At 41.3% G+C, this 18,780-nt stretch overlaps 1 protein-coding gene across 1 annotated transcript in view; it reads left to right on the top strand.

Moving 5' to 3' along the window:
- Positions 1-2,842: 2,842 nt before the first annotated feature.
- Positions 2,843-18,780, top strand: part of zcchc7 (zinc finger, CCHC domain containing 7) — a 65,283-nt gene continuing 49,345 nt past the window's right edge. The window contains exons 1-3 of the mRNA XM_042485013.1: positions 2,843-2,902; positions 6,689-7,311; positions 9,033-9,240. Of these exons, the coding sequence (XP_042340947.1) occupies positions 6,781-7,311; positions 9,033-9,240 (739 nt within the window). The 5' untranslated portion in view covers positions 2,843-2,902; positions 6,689-6,780. The remainder of the gene's footprint in view (positions 2,903-6,688; positions 7,312-9,032; positions 9,241-18,780) is intronic.

Here is an 18,780-nt window from a genome sequence, read left to right as displayed (position 1 = left end):
TTTTTCAGTCTTCAGACAGGTACATTTGTACACAAATGACCATCAGTTGCAGAATATTGCCAATACGCCAGAGCACCTGACGAGAATCCTGTTTTGATAACCCCCTCCATCCAGAGTGTTGGCTGCAGCATCTGGCACCAAATGAAAGCCGGAGCTGCCATGCCACATACAAACACCATCAAATGAGAGCAATGACATGCTTCTTTTAACTCCTTCTCCTCAATAAAGATCATTCATCAGGCAGAACCATCCCTCCAGAATGTGTGATTGGAAATCGGGGGACTTTAAATCCCTGTCCGGGACACTCCATCCATCTTCAACACGCCAGTGGTCTGGACGCTCGGAGATGAACCGCTGAACCAGATGCCTCCTTTCAGCCAGCCCCCTCTACCTTTTTTAAAATAATAACAGTAAATACCGCCGAATGCATGGAACCCAAAATCAGGCAGCCACATCACAATTTCACTGAGGCAGTGAGGCATCCCGAACCTGCATCCAATTTAGAGAGATATGGGGAGCAGAGGAGGCGCAGGGCCCCCATATGCTTTTCCCAAAAACAAAACAGATGCAGGATATTAAGTGTGTGTATGTGTGTGTGTTGGATGTATACATGAGCTAAAAGAGGTGATAGTGTTGAGACATGAGGTGCAGCCTAACCTTTGGAAGGAAACAATCCAACTCTGTGATGGCCTTTCCTGTGTTGACACGCATGGAGAAACCTCTGGAATCAGATGGCATTCACCCGCTGATTCGCTATCATCAACGCCATTTGCTCACTGTTATTATGACAGCAATGCCTATAGTTGGATATACAGAGTTCACAATTATTCTCATGATATGAAAGGAAGAGAAAAGATTGATGTTAATGTTACACAGTCTTCATGGGAGCCAGGATGGCATAATTTTGCTGTATTCTGTGTGTTATAAATATGACTGATGGCAATAGCCAGTCTGTTGAATTACATTTACATATAGATTTACATTCCCATCAACATGTAATAATAGCGCAGGCCTGAAGGTCTGTACAAGTTACTCAGACACGCATGCACACACCCAGTGTTCACACGCACATATTCTGACATTTCAGAGCTAATACTTGTGCCTTATTGAGGAAGAGGAAGAAAATGCCTCACATCCATCAGGCTGACAATAGTCTGTGTGGTGGAAAACAGTGTGGGGCTCCGCTGGATCTTTTGTCTGCAGAAATATGAGATATGATGCCTCTGAAGTAAAGCAGCCCAGTTTACAAGTTCATATCAACTTGAATAATGACATTTTATAATCAGAGTACATGTTTTACATAATGTAGTCAGGGTATTCTCTAAGTTCATATGTATGTGCAACCATAAGCTGATAGTATTTTGCATTACAGTAATGTTCAGCTAGCACCGTTATCCCTCCATGTGTTTTGGGGAATTTTATTGGAAAATGGCAGGAAATATGTCTAAAAAACCCAAATGGGCTTGAACCCTTTGCCACCAGGACACACCATATCCATGGACAGATTATGAGACAGTGGGCCACAGAAACACAGATTTTGTGATTTTTACCTCTGTTTTCTGTTGTTGTTTTGCATTTCTTTGTCGTCATTCTGCATATTTTTTATGATTTAATGCCTCTTTTAGTTTATTTATTACTGTTTTGGTTGTTATGTGTCTCTTTGCCGTTCCTTTGCATCTCTGCTGCGTCACTTTGAGTCTTTTCCCAGGACAGGTTACAGTAATTAGAGTGACATTTTGTAGATAAAGGCTGGGGGGGCCCTTCACACTTTGTGGTCCTTGGTCTGTGCCTGGGAGGCCTGTTCAGTGATACATCTATCACCAGCTCTGTTATTTTGAAGTTCAGTTCTGGCATGATTTCTTCATTTTTTATTCATTCATTGTTTAATTTCGCTCAGAGTTTTGGGATTTGAGTCCTCTCAAATGGAGCCCAACTTCTATAACTGACAGTTTTACATTAGGCTATAAATGTTTATGGTCCCTGGTTTTATTTATTTGACTTATCAATACTAGCAGCATGGTGGTAAAGTGGTTAGCACTGGTGCCTCACAGCAAGAGGATACCAGGTTTGAAACCAGGTTGGGTCAAGGTACGGACCTTCGGCGAGGGGCCCTTTGATGTGGCGTTTGCATGTTCTCCCCATGTCTGTTTGGGTTTTCTCCAGGTTCTCCGTCTTTCTCCCACATTCCAAAAGACATACAGGTTAGGTGAATTGGTGACTGTAAATTACCTGTAGGTGTGAATGTGAGCGTGTATGGTCGTCTGCTGCTATGTGTCAGCCCTATGTAAGTCTAGCAACGGATGACAGCAAGAATAGGCTCCAGCCCCCCATGACTCTTAAGAGGACAAGCGGACAATTTTTTCTTTGGACTTTTTTCTACTTTTTTATTAACTTTTTATTAGCTTATACACCACTCACAAAGACTGGCACAAACACACATCTATACAACAGCAGCAGTAGCAACAACAACAACAACAACAAGGGACAAAAACGATCAATCTGACTTCTGTCCCTAAATCAGAATGATCTGTGCTGCAACGAGGTTTGTGGATTTAAGGTGGCCCCTTGGACACATGCCTTTAGCGTTTCTAAAATCCTAGCTGCAGCCCTGACTGATTTTCAAGTATTGCTTTTCATTGATCACTTCAACCCGGAAATGTAAACACTAACCCTACAATATCCAATAATTACATTAATTACCGGCGCTTTGTGGCTGCCACAATCGCTCACGGTAGTCTGCGCCACTCTCACTATTATTCTCACACTGCAGGACAGAGTGAAACGTTACGGTTGGCCAACCTATTTTCATCTGACAAACCCGGAAGTTGTTTGTCTGTCTCCCTCTGGCTGGAGGCAGGAGAGCAGCTCCGACTCTGTAACCTCTGGACTTTGTTGGATAAAGGTGAGCTAAAGCTTACTGACATTAAATTTGGAACAAGTAAAGTGCTAACGTTGAGCAGGGCCACTTTATTTCCATGTATTTGTTTACTTTCCTGCGTGTTTGTTACTGCAGTGCTTCCTTGTTTACATCCGACCGGCTGCTTTGCTTGCACGTGGACAGACAGCAGGGACACATGCTAACCGTCGACATGTGGAAGGGACCAGACATAGTCACTTTTAGCGACAGTTTTCGGGCGCCTCTATGTTTTTGGTCCAATTATACGGTAGTTGGTCACTTAACAGTAGCTTTTTACGGAGCTACCCTTTACCTCAGTTCACCTGCTAGCTCGTTAGCATTCAGCTAGCCGATAGGCTAACTCCAGTTTCAGTGCACTATTACTGACAAAAACTGTGATTTCGGCTTTTTTTATGTTGTTATATCACAGTCAGCTGTGCGTTGTATGGTAAGGACCCCATCCTGTCATACTACACTGTGTGTGTTGTCCTAAACAACCAAACTTTATGTAAACACCTGCAAATCAGTGAATTCAATCAATTTATTCCTACTCCTCCAAAAATTGACATACATGCCCCGACAAAATATTTTGACTTTGTCATAAGCAACACGCTGTGTACAAAGCAGATATATCCAAATATTTAAACAGTTCTGGAAGAACTATCCAGTTCCTCAACTTAAGTAAAAGTAGAAATACTACATACACAGAGAAACATTAGTCAAGTGAAATGTTTTCAAATTAAATTCAAAGGACCTACAACAATATGTACAATCATGTCAAAACTCATTACACAGAATGCATAATGTAATCTTCATATTACTGGATCAGTGTTATTGATGTCTTAACAGCAGTGTGTTGTAGTTGGTCCAGGTGCAACTAATGTCAGCTACAAAATTGATTTTTGAGTAGTTTTATCTGTTACAATAAGACGATCATTTGTTTTCTCAACATAAAATTTTAATCTGCAAAACTTTTTTAACCTTTTGAAACCTGGATCGACATAGTTTTTCTTGTGCTGTATTTAGGCATCTTTCACAAGCATTTAAACCTCTGAAGTGTAAGTTTCTTTTAAAATCAAGCCAATCGATTCTTTTCTTTCTAGAGAAAATTATCAGAAAATTCTGCTTTAAAAAAAGGGTGGGGCGGGGGTTCCCTAGAAAACTGTAGTTCCAATTATTATAATTATATATATAAAACCTATGCCACAGAAAGAATACATATTTTTAATTTTATTATTATCATTATTTTTAGTTGTGGTAGTATGTTTTGAATTCATATATATCTATCTATCTATATATCTATAAATATATATATATATAAATAATTAATGCTGCATTCAATTCAAAGTTTTAGGTCGTAATATCCCAGTTGAGATTTTGGACTTCTGACCTCCAAGTGTTCCAGGTGCCCAACACCAAACGTAAAGAAGAAATATTATAGACAGTGACAGTATTTCTGTGGGTAGTCCATGGACAGTTGCACCATCAGCAGGGTAACCTCCCTATATTTTAATAATATATTAATATTTAATACAGCTACTACAAGTAAATACTAATATTATAATACTAAATACTAATGTTTTGACATAAATAGACATGCACAACAAGTTTTACTATACAGTAGTAAATGCATTGTTTTAATGAAGACATGCAAATATACTGTATGTTGCCTTTTAGTTGATTTCTTACCATTTAAACTGTGGTCTCCATGGATGCTACCATTGTTGTGTGATGTCAGACGGCTGAAGTTGGGGTACATGGATTTGCCCTGAGTTCACAAGTAGAAATTCCAGCTTTGAGTGGTGTTCCATTGTACTTTTTCTAGTAGGAGATTGGAATATCTCGACTTCCTACTTTGAATGGAACGCAGCATTAGACCTGAACTTTTCCTGTTGTGACATGTTCAACTTTTTTCTGTCGTAAAAATGTGAATTGTCCCACCATAACAGGTGCAACAAAGCAAACAGGAGAGTCAGAGATGTCAGTCAAGTACAGTCCATATATATACCCACACAGTCTTGTCCAGAGCTTTAATTAGGCCGAATAAGTGAACACACCTGAGCTTGGGGACCATGACCGTGCCGCAGCTTTACATTTCACCGCTGTAAAACACAGTCAGTCATTTGTGAGCTCCAGGTCTCTGTGCACTGCTAAAACTTCCAAACTGTCACTCTCCCCCAGCAGCCGGTAAGACTCTTCTTTCTGTCCCTTTAATCCCTGGCGGCCGGCTTGTGACCGTGTAGCGTGGCGTTTCTGCGGTGTGTGCGGTCTGGGAGCCAATCATCTCCAGCCATCATGGCACAGACACGCAGGACTGGACAGAGCAATGGGCCGGTGCTCCTTCTCTGTCCAGTGTGTGTATGTGTGTGTGTGTGTGTGTGTGTGTGTGTGTGTGTGTGTGTGTGTGTGTGAGAGAGAGAGAGAGAGTTAGAGGGACAGAGATTGGGGAAATTAGCAGCACAGTGTGTGTTTAAAAGAGTTTAGAAATAAGATAATTTCACAGTTTCTAACATAATCTTTAAAAGTGGCCCCAGATCATTTCTTGTTAACTTGTTTGTTGACATATGAAAACCTGAAACATAGATCCAAGCTGTTTGTTGGCACCAAAGCTCTGATAAAACAGTAAAAAAAAATGTGAGTGCAGCTGATGCATGCGCTCTCTCAGCTTTGTTAACAAGCCCCAGTGGATTTCAGAACAAGACCAAAGTCTGTGGCCATCCTGCGATTGTTCCTCTCTGCTGTAGATTATAGTTAGACATAATATTATTTGCATGAAATGGATAGTTTAGAGAGGAATATAATTAATAAGCAATCTGGAAACAATGTGTCAGTTTGATATTCTGAATTGATACCAGTGGATAAGATATTGAGGTGTAAAAATGATTGCTCTTAGGTTTTAAACACAAAACAACACTGATATTTGAATGATAATGAAAAATTAAGTCCAGAGTGTTTTATGCTTTGGGAAATGGTTGGCATGACAATAACAGAAAGTTTGTTTGAGTAAAAATAAACTGTCGTAATATTGAAAAGAGATGTTTTTTCATCAAAGTGTAATTTTAAAACAGTGTGACAGTATTATTACAAACTGCACATATTTTGTTATTTTTATGCCTCCTCACAGCCGATAGCCAAGGCCAGAGGCACTGTGTTTTCATGTTGTTTGTCCCATTTTCCTGGACATGATATCTAAAGAACACCTTGAGGCAATTTCTGCAAATTCGGCACAAATATCCACCTGGACTCAACAATTAACTATTTGGAATTTGATGGTCAAAGGTCACTGTCACCGTGTCTGTCTCATGCTAGTGTACGTGAATTTTCTTGAAATTTGTCTCATAGAAATGCTCACTTGGCCATAACTCAAGAATTCATATGCAACTATGAAAAACAATTCACGCAAAAGTCTAACAAGATATAATGATGAAGGGATGACATTTTATGTTGAAAAAGTCAAAGGTCAGCTTTACTGTGACATCATGATGTTAGCGTCACCTCCCTGGCCGTTACTCAACATCATATCAGGGGAGATGTTTAGTCAGATACTGATTTGGTGATATTAATCTTGGATGTCCACCTTGAAGCTGTGCAGGTTGTATAGATCTGCTGCCTGTTTGAAGATGTATGTGAGGCATCCATGTTTTCACAGACATGGATGTAAACCAGAAGTGTGAATTGAGGCATAAAACCATAAGGCAGTAATTCCAGTTACATTTTACTTTGGATTGCAGTTGTGATGACTTGTGACGCCTATAATAACTCCTCTTCATTTCTTTGTTTTTATCCCTGCAGTCCACTCCAGCTGCCGAGCTCTCCATCTCTCCGAATGTGAGTGTGTATTCATGTGTGTTCATGTGCGACTGGAATAAGTGTGTTTTGGGGTGATGTACTGTGCGTACCAGGAACGGGAGGAGTTGGAGGATGATCTCTATCAAGAGGATGAAGAGGACTCTGAGGGGTCAGAGGTCAACAGCGAGTTGGAGTTCCGCCTCTACAGCCAGCTCCACTACTCCTCTAATGCCGAGGCCATAGAGGAGCAGGAAGAAAGAGGAGAGAAGGCCGAGGGCCCGGACAGCCGGCAGCAGGAGGTGCCTGAGAACACTGCAGATGTTAACGAAGAACAGGAACAAACTGGAGAAAGTAGACCTCCGTCACCTGATTTGAGCAAGGTACTGCAGCAGCCAAAGAAGAAGAAGAAGAAGGAGGAGGAGAAACTTGCTAAACAGAAGAAGGTTAAAAAAAATCCCAAAGCTCAGAGGTCGTCCGCATCAGTTTTTGAGGAGGTCATTGTGATTGACTCCAGCCCGGATGTCATCTCCATCTCTGAGGATGACTCTCCCGATGATGAAGAAGGGGTCTGTGCCTTAAAGGCTGGAGGCTTACAGCGACTGCAGACTTCCACCCCGGCCCAACAGGTAGAGGAAAAAAAGAGCGAGATGCAGTGTGTGTTTGCTTGTGTAGAAGAAATTTACTATACACTAAGCCCCTCCCACCGTAGTAACCATTGTTTCACAGCTTTCCTCTCACAATACATTTGGATTTTACATTAATACTTATGTCAAATGTACCACCTTTAAGTTTTTTTCCTCTTACCTGTAGTGCTATCTATCATTCTAGATCATCTCTAGATAGTTTGCTGTGAGTTGCCGAGTGGTGGAGATATTTATTATTGTTTTTTTTTAAAATGTATTTTATTTATTTAAAAGAGACCATGCACAGTTTACAACATAAATGTTACAATTTGATGGACCGTACCAGATTATAGCTTAGAGCTAATTCGAATCTGCAGTCCCTTGGCAAGTCAGAACAAATACACAGCACAATGACATGACATTACAAAGTTGTACAAGAGGAAGAAACAAAAAAAGAGACACGCAAGACAAATAATATACACAATAGCACATGCGGTAAAGTGATACAAAAAAGACAGACAGTTCAACATAAAACTACACAAATCACATACTTACAAAACACAATAAAAAGCTACATACAGTACAACAGTGCATCACAAGTGAATGCTTGTCAAATTAAAAAAAATCGTCAGGCAGTGTTCCACTGATTTGTAGCTTTTACAGAAAAAGCTGATTACCCAAAGCAGTGCCATGAAATGGTATGTTACAGTCCCTTACAGAGGCTAATCTAGAGGATTCAACAGAACTAAATTTTTGCAATTTTTATCCCTTTAATGTAGAGCTGATAAACACACAATTCAATCCATTCCTTGCACTTTTGCTTATGCGCTTTTGGTATTTGAAGGCATAAAAGAACAACCACTAGTACAACAGCCCCATGCACACCGCTTTAATGTGGGGAAATCCAAACCTTGACATTTCTGACATTAAGTAGTGCTGCTTTCACATCATATTGAATAGATAATAGAGAAATTCACGTAGTGTTGATTTTTGAGCGCTTTGAGCTCCACCTGGCCACTGTAGTTGTCCTACACGCTTCGAACACGGGAGTCAGTCTTTCCCACAGAATTAGAATTCTGTGTGTGGCGGTAGCCTACAACTCCTATACGCAAACCTTTCCAAACCTTTCTTTTTTTTATCTAGTGTGTGTGTGTGTCCTTTTTTCATGATTCTGTGTCGTCCAATGTTTTTCAAATCCGTGAACGCAAGGCAGGCAGAACTCGCTGAGTTTTCCCTCAGCTGCAGTTTTGACTTGGGTCGCAGGGTAGATAATTGATCTTTTAGTCCTGCCCGAGCTGATCAGATTAATAGATGAAACCTGCAGACTTTTTAGACCCAGCGCAATAAACGGTTAAGTTTTACTTTCACTGCATCTGGCAATCTGCTGCTCCATCTGTGCCCAGAGTCCACGCTGTGCTGCAAGTGTGGTGAAATACCAGATGGTGTTTAAATATTCCAATAGTGCTTCTATGATGGTCCCACTCCAAAAATATAAAATCAATATGTGGTGGCAGATGTTTTAATTTTGGTGGTCTGCCAAAAAAGAATGTGTAGTAAACCCTGGAAGAAGTTTTAGTCTTGTAAACTCATCACTAGCTGCTACTAAACCCTACCCTGTGTACATTTAATTCATAGCTAGTTTTTGGAGAAGAAGTCTCTGTGTGCTGTGTGTGTGACAACTGAAAACTTGACATCTTCAATATGGTTGTTGTTATTTTATCTAGGGAACCAAGAAAAAGAGTCTCAGCGAGCCAGTGACTGTGGACTCCAGCAGCTCAGAGTCTGACTCAGAAGAATCAAAGTCAGAGTCTGACTCGTCTGATTCTTCTGACTCGGATGGTCTAGAGAACTGGATGATCCTGGGTCGAGAGAAGCAGGACGGAGACCAGAGCATCTCGCTCAACCTGGAGGGAGGGTCTGACAGCAACACAGGTGCATTTTTGTTCATGTTTGGCCTCATCTGTCTGTGTGTGTGTGCTGTTTGTGCTGGGTGTGTTGTGCATTGTTCAGACTTTTGTGATCTGTTTTTGTGTATTTGAATGTGCGGACAATGTCTTTCTGTTTGGTCCAGCTCATTCAGAACACTTAGCCCACCTGCAGCACATTGATAAGGAGGGGGCACAGTGATGGGCTACACTCTGCGTGCGCATGTGTTTGTATGTACATATGCAGCATCTGTGTCTGCATGTTTACAAATTTGTAAGCTCTTAGCATTCCTGGCACTGTCTGCCCAGTCCTTCGCTCCTCTGATGCATCTTTAAGTATGTTTGTGTGCATTATGTATTGATATGTGCGCGAAGGGCTTGCGCGAGCGTGCATATTTGTGTTTATAAAATATTCCACTTCTAATCAGCATGCATGTGTACATACATGCACATACCAACAGTCATAACGCTAATGCCAAAAACAAACAAATGGAGAGACAACAACGCAGGAGGAGGAGAGGGAGGGGAGGTCAGGAGAGATGGGAGTAATCAAAAAATGAATAAAAATGTTCCCTGCAAATCTCTTCAGATCTACACATTATCTTAACCTGCAGCCTCAGCAACCTCTCCAGCAACCTCTCCTGCTCTCCCCCCCTCCTCCTCCTCCTCCTCAACCCTCCTACCTAACTCTCTCCCATCTCATTCTTTTATCCTATTTTCTCACTATTGTGGTCTCTCTCTCCCGCTCTCCCTCTCACTGTTTCTCCCTCATTTGAATTTCCCTGGGCTGATGTTTCTGCAAGAGTGCTCACTGCCTCCTCTACACACAACTAGGCTAAAGGAGGGGGTCTGGAGCTGGTGGGAAGGCTCGAGGTTTTGGCCCAGTTTTGGGAGGAAAGGAGGATTTTAGGTCTCTGTCTCTCTTTCGCTCCCTTTCTCTCTCGCTTGCGTCTGGCTTCTCTCTGTGATCTTTGGAGCTTGACCTCATGTCTGCACATGGGGGGTCATGGGTGTGGTGTGGAAGGGGTCTTAAAGTGGGAGGAATGGGGGAGGGTTTAGCCAAGGAAAAAAAAAGGAATTGAAGGCAAAGAAATTTGAAGGACGAGCCTCAATAGTCTTGAGCTGCAAGATAATTCGATTCTACACAGAAATTCTTAGCAGGGGTTGAGTTTGTAGTGTGTGTTCACTCTGAGGTAAAATAGGGAGGCAAAATATGTTTCTCATGAATCCCATGAAAAGACCAAAACCAACAATCACTTGATCCTTACAAGAATTGCCTAATATTTCTACATATATTGCAGAGATCCATTGTTGTCCAAAAACTATTAAAAACATTTTAAGGAGGCACGTAATTGCACTAGTTGACATATTCATTCATTACAATGAACATGGCTAATGTGTACAATATTATCAAGATACTTAAGTCATGATACACCATTATTGTGAATTTTAACTTTTTGCGATTATGCTGTTGTGAGTATTGCGATAACATATACTGCGATATATATTGCAGTTTATTACCTTTTTTCAACTGCAGATTATGTTACCAAAGGTAAACTTTGTCAACATCTGTTTTATTTAACAAGGTCAAGTTTTTAGTCCTGTTCATCTCACTACTTGCAGTAAAATGTGTCTATTTGACTGAAAATGCAATTGATTTGATTGCATTATACTGTATTTTATTATACAAGAAGGCTACCAAAAGTTTAATTTTCATTTTTAATATTAATAATTGGATAAAAACAAAAGATACTTTGTGTCCTTGCATCAATACAATATCGCCATGCAAAAATATGGCAATACTGTGCTGTATCAACTTTTAACCGCCCAACCAAAGTGCTGTAGGTTTTTTTCAGTCAGTTCTGCTGCTGTAAATACTGACGAATACACCAAATGGGTATTCATCTACAGGTGAAAATATTTTCCAACAAGTGCACTATGTACTTCTGTTTAAAAAGTGAGTCAGTGAGCAGTTTTTAAAAGATTTTTGTCTTCACAAGGAACAAAGCTAAGGCTGAGAGTCACAGACACAGTTAGATTGAGAGACAAACTAACACAGTTTGCTTTGGTCTTTTTCATGTGATCTGTTGACAATAAGAAAAGTAAAGAATTCACCAGTTAGGGTTTCATTGTTGTGTAGCAGAAGTGGGCCTTTCACCTAAGGCCAGCTCTACCAATGTATGTATTTTAATTAAATACATTCTTGTGAAATAAACTGTGAACTCTTTACCCAAAAGGTAGTGGTGCTATTTCAGATGATAAAGTTGATAAGAAGGTACAGTACATGAAGATTTGGGTGGCTAACCTCTCTGCTAAACACTTTCCTTGGGAAAACCCAGCCAACCTTGGTTACTCAAAACAGTATGCATATTTACAAAAACATCAGGTTTGATTTTGACAGCTTTCCCACAATGCTTTGCACAAGGGGAATGAAGGGGCTGGTCAGAGCTGCAGTACATTAAAACAGACTTACACCTTTTTTCTTTTCTTTTATGGGTGTGTCCTTTTTTATCATAATGTGCCCCCTCACTAAATTTGGAAGTTTTTGCAGGTCTGTGAATGTAGCACAGGCAGAATTCATAATGAGGTTTTTTTCCCTGAAGCAGCAGTCTGTATAATTTGAGTCGCAGGGTGGATAAATGATCTGTTGATCTGGTCAGAGCTGATGGATGAGAGTAGCTGCTGCAAATTTTTAGATCCAGCAATGAACGGTTAAGTTTCACTGTCGTACCTGGCGTTCTGCTGCCCCGTCGGTGCCCAGAGTACATGCTGCACTCCAAGAGTGTGGTGCAATCAATAGACAAATGGTATATTTATTCCAATAGTGCTCCTAATGAACAGTCCAGCTCCAAAATTATAAAATCAATAAATGTTGGAAGATGTTTTGATCACACCAGGCAGACACAAAGACGTGAAACCCTGATAAGTATCTGTGTTTTCACCACATTAATAATAATGTGTCGTTGATCATTGAAATGATATATTCATCCAGATCGATGTGTTGCAACACCCCTACTTACTATTTTGATAGTGGAAGACAATTATTTTGATGTACTTTTCAAGCTGAAATGCAAGAACTTTTCTGGTCCCAGCTCCTTACATGTGAGGATTTGCTCAGATTTATCATTTTAAACTAGATATCTTAAAGTTTTGGACTGTTGATAAAACAAAACAAGACCTTATGAAGAAGTCACCTTGAACTTAAGAAAACTGAACATATTTGACAAATTTCAAACATTTTCTAGAGAAAATGAATAATCCATTAATTAAGAAAATAATTGCCACATTATTAATAATGCAAGTAAGTGTTTAGCCCCAGTGGCATTTCAAAATGGTAGTTTGATTTGTCTGAATGAACTCTCTATTGCATCATTTACTTTTAGTTTGAAATCGTTACTGTACTGATTAAAGTGTATTAACTCAATATGCACGTACTGCAAAAACAGTATACTATGAAATTGAGTATACAGTTCAAACTTTACAATAGGTGTGTTACATGGAGCTGGATAATTCTCCTCTTGTTCTCTTTGCTGGTGGAGGTTAAATTATGCTTCAAGCCGAGAGAGAGCACCGACTTATTTTCGTCTTCTGGGAATTTGTTCCACATACCCTTTTTGTTTTACGTAGAAATGGAGAGAGAAGGCCAATTTTAGGTTGAATTTTTATGACTACAATAACCGTTACATCCATAACCCAGGGCTGCTGGGTAAATAATAAAGATTGATTTCTGTTTTTATATGCCATGTTATGTGTAGACTCCTGTAGCCAGATAGCTTTTTTCACATTTGTGTGTGTGTGTGTGTGTGTGTGTGTGTGTGTGTGTGTGTGTGTGTGTGTGTGCGTGGTGTGTGTGTGTGTGTGTGTGCGTGTGTGTGTGTGCGTGCGTGCGTGCGTGTGCGTGCTTGTGTGCGTGTAAGTAACAGGTTTGCACAGCAGTGACTAATAGTATTTGTACGCCTAAACCCCATCTCAGCATCACCATCAAATCACATTCACTACACTTAGTCTCCCCCTTTTCACCCCACAGAAATTGAATCCTTTCATCCTCTTTCTCTCTTTCTCATTCTGTCTCTCCCCTACATGGTGTCACTTGTTCACATACTTTTACAATCTAATCTTTTTCACTCCATCACATATGGTTTTTATCAAATACACGGATACACACACACCCTGATGCACACACAGAAGCCCGAGTAGCTATCTGTCACCTGGCTGTACGGGGGCAGCTGTTGGTGGGTGGATCTGTAGGGACACTGGATAAGGAGGAGAGAAAAGATAGGAGAGAAAAGGGGGATGAGCGAGGGCCGTCTGCCTGTCCGGCAGCCATGAAGCAGCAACCAGACGGAACAAGAGAGAAAAAGCAGGGCTTCCCAAAATCCAGCTCAGTGCCTCTCCCACCCGGAGAGGTGTGCGTGTACATGCCCGTGAATGAATCGGGGGGTGTAGGCGGGGTGTGCTGAAGCTAAACTTGAATCGTAAGTGGTTAAACTTCACTCAGTGGTCACACTTTTTTTTTCTCCTCTCTTCTTTTTCTGTTGCTCCCCCCAGTTCTCTCCTTCGCTTTTTTTTGTCCCCTCGGTCTTGGTCAGTGCACACCAAACTTTGTTTGAGGCTTAGAGAGTCAGCTCTGGCTTGCTATCGGGGTGGCCGATCACATCAGAGTGTGTGTCCATGTGTGTGTGTGAGCTTCACAGAAAGTCTTAGTGAATTAGAGGGAAAGGAGTGTGTTTTGTGTGTCCAAAGGTTAACTCTCTATATCTCACTGAGGAGGAAGGTAAGCTCTTTTCCTTTCCTTTCCTTTCCTTTCCTTTCCTTTTTCCTTTCCTTTCCTTTCCTTTCCTCTTCTCTCCTTTCCTCTCCTCTCCTCTCCTCTCTTGTCCTCTCTCCTCCTCTTTTTTCTCTCTCTCTCACTGCTGTGTTCTTTACGTAGTTTTCATGCTGTTCCAATTTCCAAAAAGTGTTTTTATACCCTTTAATGTGTATGTTGAAAGCCGTTTCTCTCTTCACCTTCATATGTGTGTGAATGTTTGGGGCCTGCAGCTCCTCTCACTCTGAGACCTCAGTTGGCCTTTGTATATTTTCAAGTGCGACTCATCTTAACTCACATGCCAGCGTACTGTACGAACAGAGCGAAATATGGATTTAGCTGGCTTCTCTGTGTGTTTGCGGCTGCGGGTATCGGGATTGTAAAATGAGATTACAATGGCATGCTGGGTACCACAGTAGGTGTGTGTGTGTTGGTGGCTCTGTGTGTGTTTGTGTGTGTTGTGGGTGTGTGGGTGGGCGGGCGGGCGCTGCAGAAGGGAGGCATGGATAGGATCAGCTCTTATCTTGGCTGCCCAGTGCCACACGAGGTGTAACGCCACACCCACACTACCACACAGTGTGTTTGAACAGGCACACACACACACACACACACACACACACACACACACACCATGAAATCGTTGTGCCATAGTTTGACTTGTATTATCCAGTTTTTACAGAGGATATGCAAATGAGATGAGACTAGGCCTAATATTAGCGCATGCTAAATAAATCGTAGAAATTCAGTTGAAAGCCCGATGCTTTAATTTTTTTTAAAAAAGCTTTGGATTTAACAATTGTTTGATGCCGGCGGCCACTGAAATGTAATGACAACTGTAATCTGGTGAATTAAACGGCATTTTCTTTGTGATATGAAAAATCCCTTCAGTCAGTGGTCGTGTCCGTTATCCTGCCCTTTTGAGTGCAAGAGGGTTTACTTCTGTTTGTCAAAATAAATTCTCCGTCTCGCCTTTAACGTTATAACTTGACTTTGCTCATCCGATTTTGGACATACTTATCACCGGCAAGTGTGATGCTACTGCTTTGTGGTATTTTTTTTCATGAATACATATATATATAGATATATATCAAATCTCACACTCTTCTCTTGAACTCACCTTCACCCACTGAAAGAACAATTTAACTCAAAGAATGTACAACCGCAAAGGAAGTTTCAGTGCATAGTCTTTTTTCTGTCTCATTTAACTTTTTATTAGTGTGTCATTGTTGAACAGATCCACTGTCGGTACAGTTCTGTCGATTGTTTAATCCCTTGTTTGCTGTCTCCCAGCGTTTTCCTATTAAATATGGGTAATATGATTGATACATGAATGAAGAATGGCAGAAAGGATGCAGCAGAAATTTCGATCAAATTTTAAAAATGCTATCTTGACCTTACATCCAAAGAAATCTGTGTGGACAGACGGATAGCAGGACTCAGCATCAGACAGAGGGAGAGAGAGATGAGAGCGGGTAAGCTAAAGTGGATCAGACAGGCCTTGAAAAGGATCGGCCACGGTGCTGCTGTCGGTCAGGGCCGGTTTGTCTCCAGGCTAAGATCTCAGAGTGACTCCAACACGGCCGGATCTCTGTCTGCTTTGCACACACTGACCTCCAGCGCTGTCTGTCAGTGTGTGTGCGTGTGTATGGGTGCACGGGTGAGTGTAGTTCTTACAGTGGAACTTCTTCAGATAACACTTGACCTCACGTGGCTCCAAAACCGCAAATCTGGTTTCGGCACTGTGTTTTTCAAGATAAATGAAACAGCTGTTTATCTTGAGCGCCGTTTCAGATTGGCAACGTGTTGGACACCATGTGAATCGGGTCGTTTGAAGCTTTGAATTGAGGCCGTTTGGGTAGTTAAATGGTAATTCAATGATTTTGATTTGATTCTTAAAAGGATTTGTCTACGGTGGACTTAGCTCTATGGTTTTGGACAAATTTAAAATTGAACAATGTAATGTAGCAAAATGGTTCATTTTATTTAATAATACAAATTAAACGACAGTAGTGTTTTTTGGATGCTTTGTTTATTTAAACCTTTTTCTACCTTTACTAGCACTTACATGCCAGAATTGCTATCTGAGTCTGATCCCTGCTGTTAGTTACTACAGACATTTTTTCAATTTCAGCTGTGCTACTTCTGCAGAATGTCTTTCTTACACGCTGATATGAGGTGTTTATTTATACCACATTTATCTGCATCTGGAAGAGACAAGCCATCCTGTCCGAAAGTAGTCTTTGTCAAAATAATCTATGAAAATTTCTCCTCCTTTTTTTTTTTCTTGGAAACTTTGACTAAAAAACACCCACAGACATCTGCGGTTGTGGCTGCAGGTGCTCATTTGTATTAATGCGGCTGTTTGTTCTCAGCATTTAAATATAATCTTGTAGAAAACATTTCGGTTAAACTTACAGACACACACACACACACACGCACACATACACACACACACTGCAGGCCGGGTGTCTTAAAACCATGTTCCTTCTTTTAATGGCGTTTATTTTTAAGAAAAAATAAATACATATCTCTTATTTATTACAGACAATGATAATTATATTTTGCATTGTAGAGATGAGAGAACATTGAAGAGTGAAAGTGAAGGTGTGATGCAAGGTTCAATGTTGTGTGTGTTGGAGTGTGAAGGCGTGTGCATCTAAAGACAAAAGTGTGTGTGTGTGTGTGTGTGTGTGTGTGTGTGTGTGAGAGAGAGAGAGAGAGAGAGAGAGAGAGAGAGAGAGAGAGAGAGAGAGAGCCGGTGTCAGCCTCACCACGCCTGAGGTGAGCCCAATAACCGTGCCCTGGCCTCACTGGAACCAAGTTTCACCGTCTTTAGTTCCGAATAGAGAAAGAATGTGACATAAAATGAAATAGTTTTCAACACTGTACGTTTTTTTTTATGTGGAGCTGCTCAACTGTGGTTTTTGATTTTTTTGCGATTTTGAAACGTCATATTCACTGCAGAAGGTGTCAGAATGAATGTGATGTATTTTTTTTTCTCTTTCATAGCAAAAACATAGCATTTTTCAGTAACTGTAGCCTGGAGGTAGGGGTAATAAACTGGAGACCAGAGGGTCCCTACTGTAGTTTAATGTGTGCGTGTGGAGGGGGGGATAGCGTAGGGAATCCCTGTCTTCTTCTTTAACCTTTATTTAACCAGGATATCCCTTTGAGAGGGAGAATCTCTTTTCTAAGGAGACCTGCCGCAGACATTGTGCCCTGCAGCTACAGGATAAGACATCTAGACGAATTCACACACTGAAACACACTCATGTATGATTAAATAAAACTTCTAAGCCTCAACACCTTAATCCTGCATTGTGTGTTGTGGCGGCCAGACTATAACAGTATTTTAAATGTCATATTGTCATTCCGCTTGGCCCGATGTACGCCACCTTTTTCTCGTCTTTTTCACTCCCTCGTGCATTTCCGCTGCCCGTCCTGTCCTTTTCAAGACCTGAAGAGAGGGACGGGAGGGACAGAGAGTAGCAGAGGGAAAAAAATGTCAATTACAATTACCAATAATAATCATTATAATTAAGCAATCACTTAATAGGAAATCAAATTATTGTGGGGGGGTGACAGTGGGACAGAGGGAGGTCCCGCGAGACTGTATTAATTTCTGTTCTTTTATTTGGCCGGAGAACTTTCCCCTTATTGTCTTTCTGTGGCTTTTTGGACTGGGAGGGGTCGTCGAGAGGGCTTTATTAACTGGTAGCCTAGGGTGGTGATATTTTTTTGGGGATGGAGGAGGGGAAGGGTTTGGAGGGATATGTATTAATATTAATACGTTTTTGGGATGAGGAAGAGGGGCGAGGGTGGGGAGCAAAGGCAGTCATGGATCCACAAAATCACCCGCTCTCCCCTCGCTACGTACCCCCACCCCCACCCCCAAACACCACCCACCCACCACACTTTTTTTTTTACACTCTGCTCTTATTCTGTGGGCATCAGCACGACAAAGCTGTTTTGGAATCAGAAGTTCAGTTTAACAGTCAACAGGATAAGAGGGAGAGCCCCAAATACACTTGCATTTAGGGTTAGTGTGCTTGCTTCGGTATGCAAAGGGTTGCCTAATAATAGCTGGGCAATGTTTTTCACAAGGTCCCAGAGGATAACTGTGTGTGTGTGTGTGTGTGTGTGTGTGTGTGTGTGTGTGTGTGTGTGTGTGTGTGTGTGTGTGAGAGAGAGAGAGAGAGAGAGAGAGAGATTCTTGGCAGTGTACCACACAGACACACAAGTGTGCCTGTTTAGCAGTTTCCTCTCCAGAGGCTCCTGGCAGTGTGTATGTGGCCATTCCAAGGCTTCTCCCCATGTCTCTTAATTAAGGCACTCGTCAGACAGAGACCAGCTGGGCCTGGTCTGGCCGAGCTGGCACTCACCATATTTCAGTCAATCTAAACCCGTCCCTCGTCCTCCTTGTTTTCTCTTTCTCAAACACTTTCCCCCCATCTATCCCTCTTTGCTGATTTCTTTGTTTCATTTTTATTTTCTTCTGACTTCACTCACTTGCTTTGTGGTGTTTCATTGCTATATTGATGCTCGTTCTCTTTATGTGTTTACAGCACGTACAAGCTTAAGTGCTTGACCTTTCCATCACACCTGCCTTCAATAAAGCACTAATTAGGAGTCCCATTAGGATCCGAGAGCGATCCAGTTAATAGGCCCTTAAACACCAGGATTTAGGTGTTTGCCGGAACACGCTAAAGACTCAAGCAGTCGTCCTGGGAGGCAAATGCC

The sequence above is a fragment of the Plectropomus leopardus genome, chromosome 4 (genome assembly GCF_008729295.1).
Source record: "Plectropomus leopardus isolate mb chromosome 4, YSFRI_Pleo_2.0, whole genome shotgun sequence".
Lineage (NCBI taxonomy): Eukaryota > Metazoa > Chordata > Actinopteri > Perciformes > Serranidae > Plectropomus > Plectropomus leopardus.
Note: the sequence above shows the minus strand (reverse complement) of the source record. Positions and strands in the feature narration are given on the sequence as shown.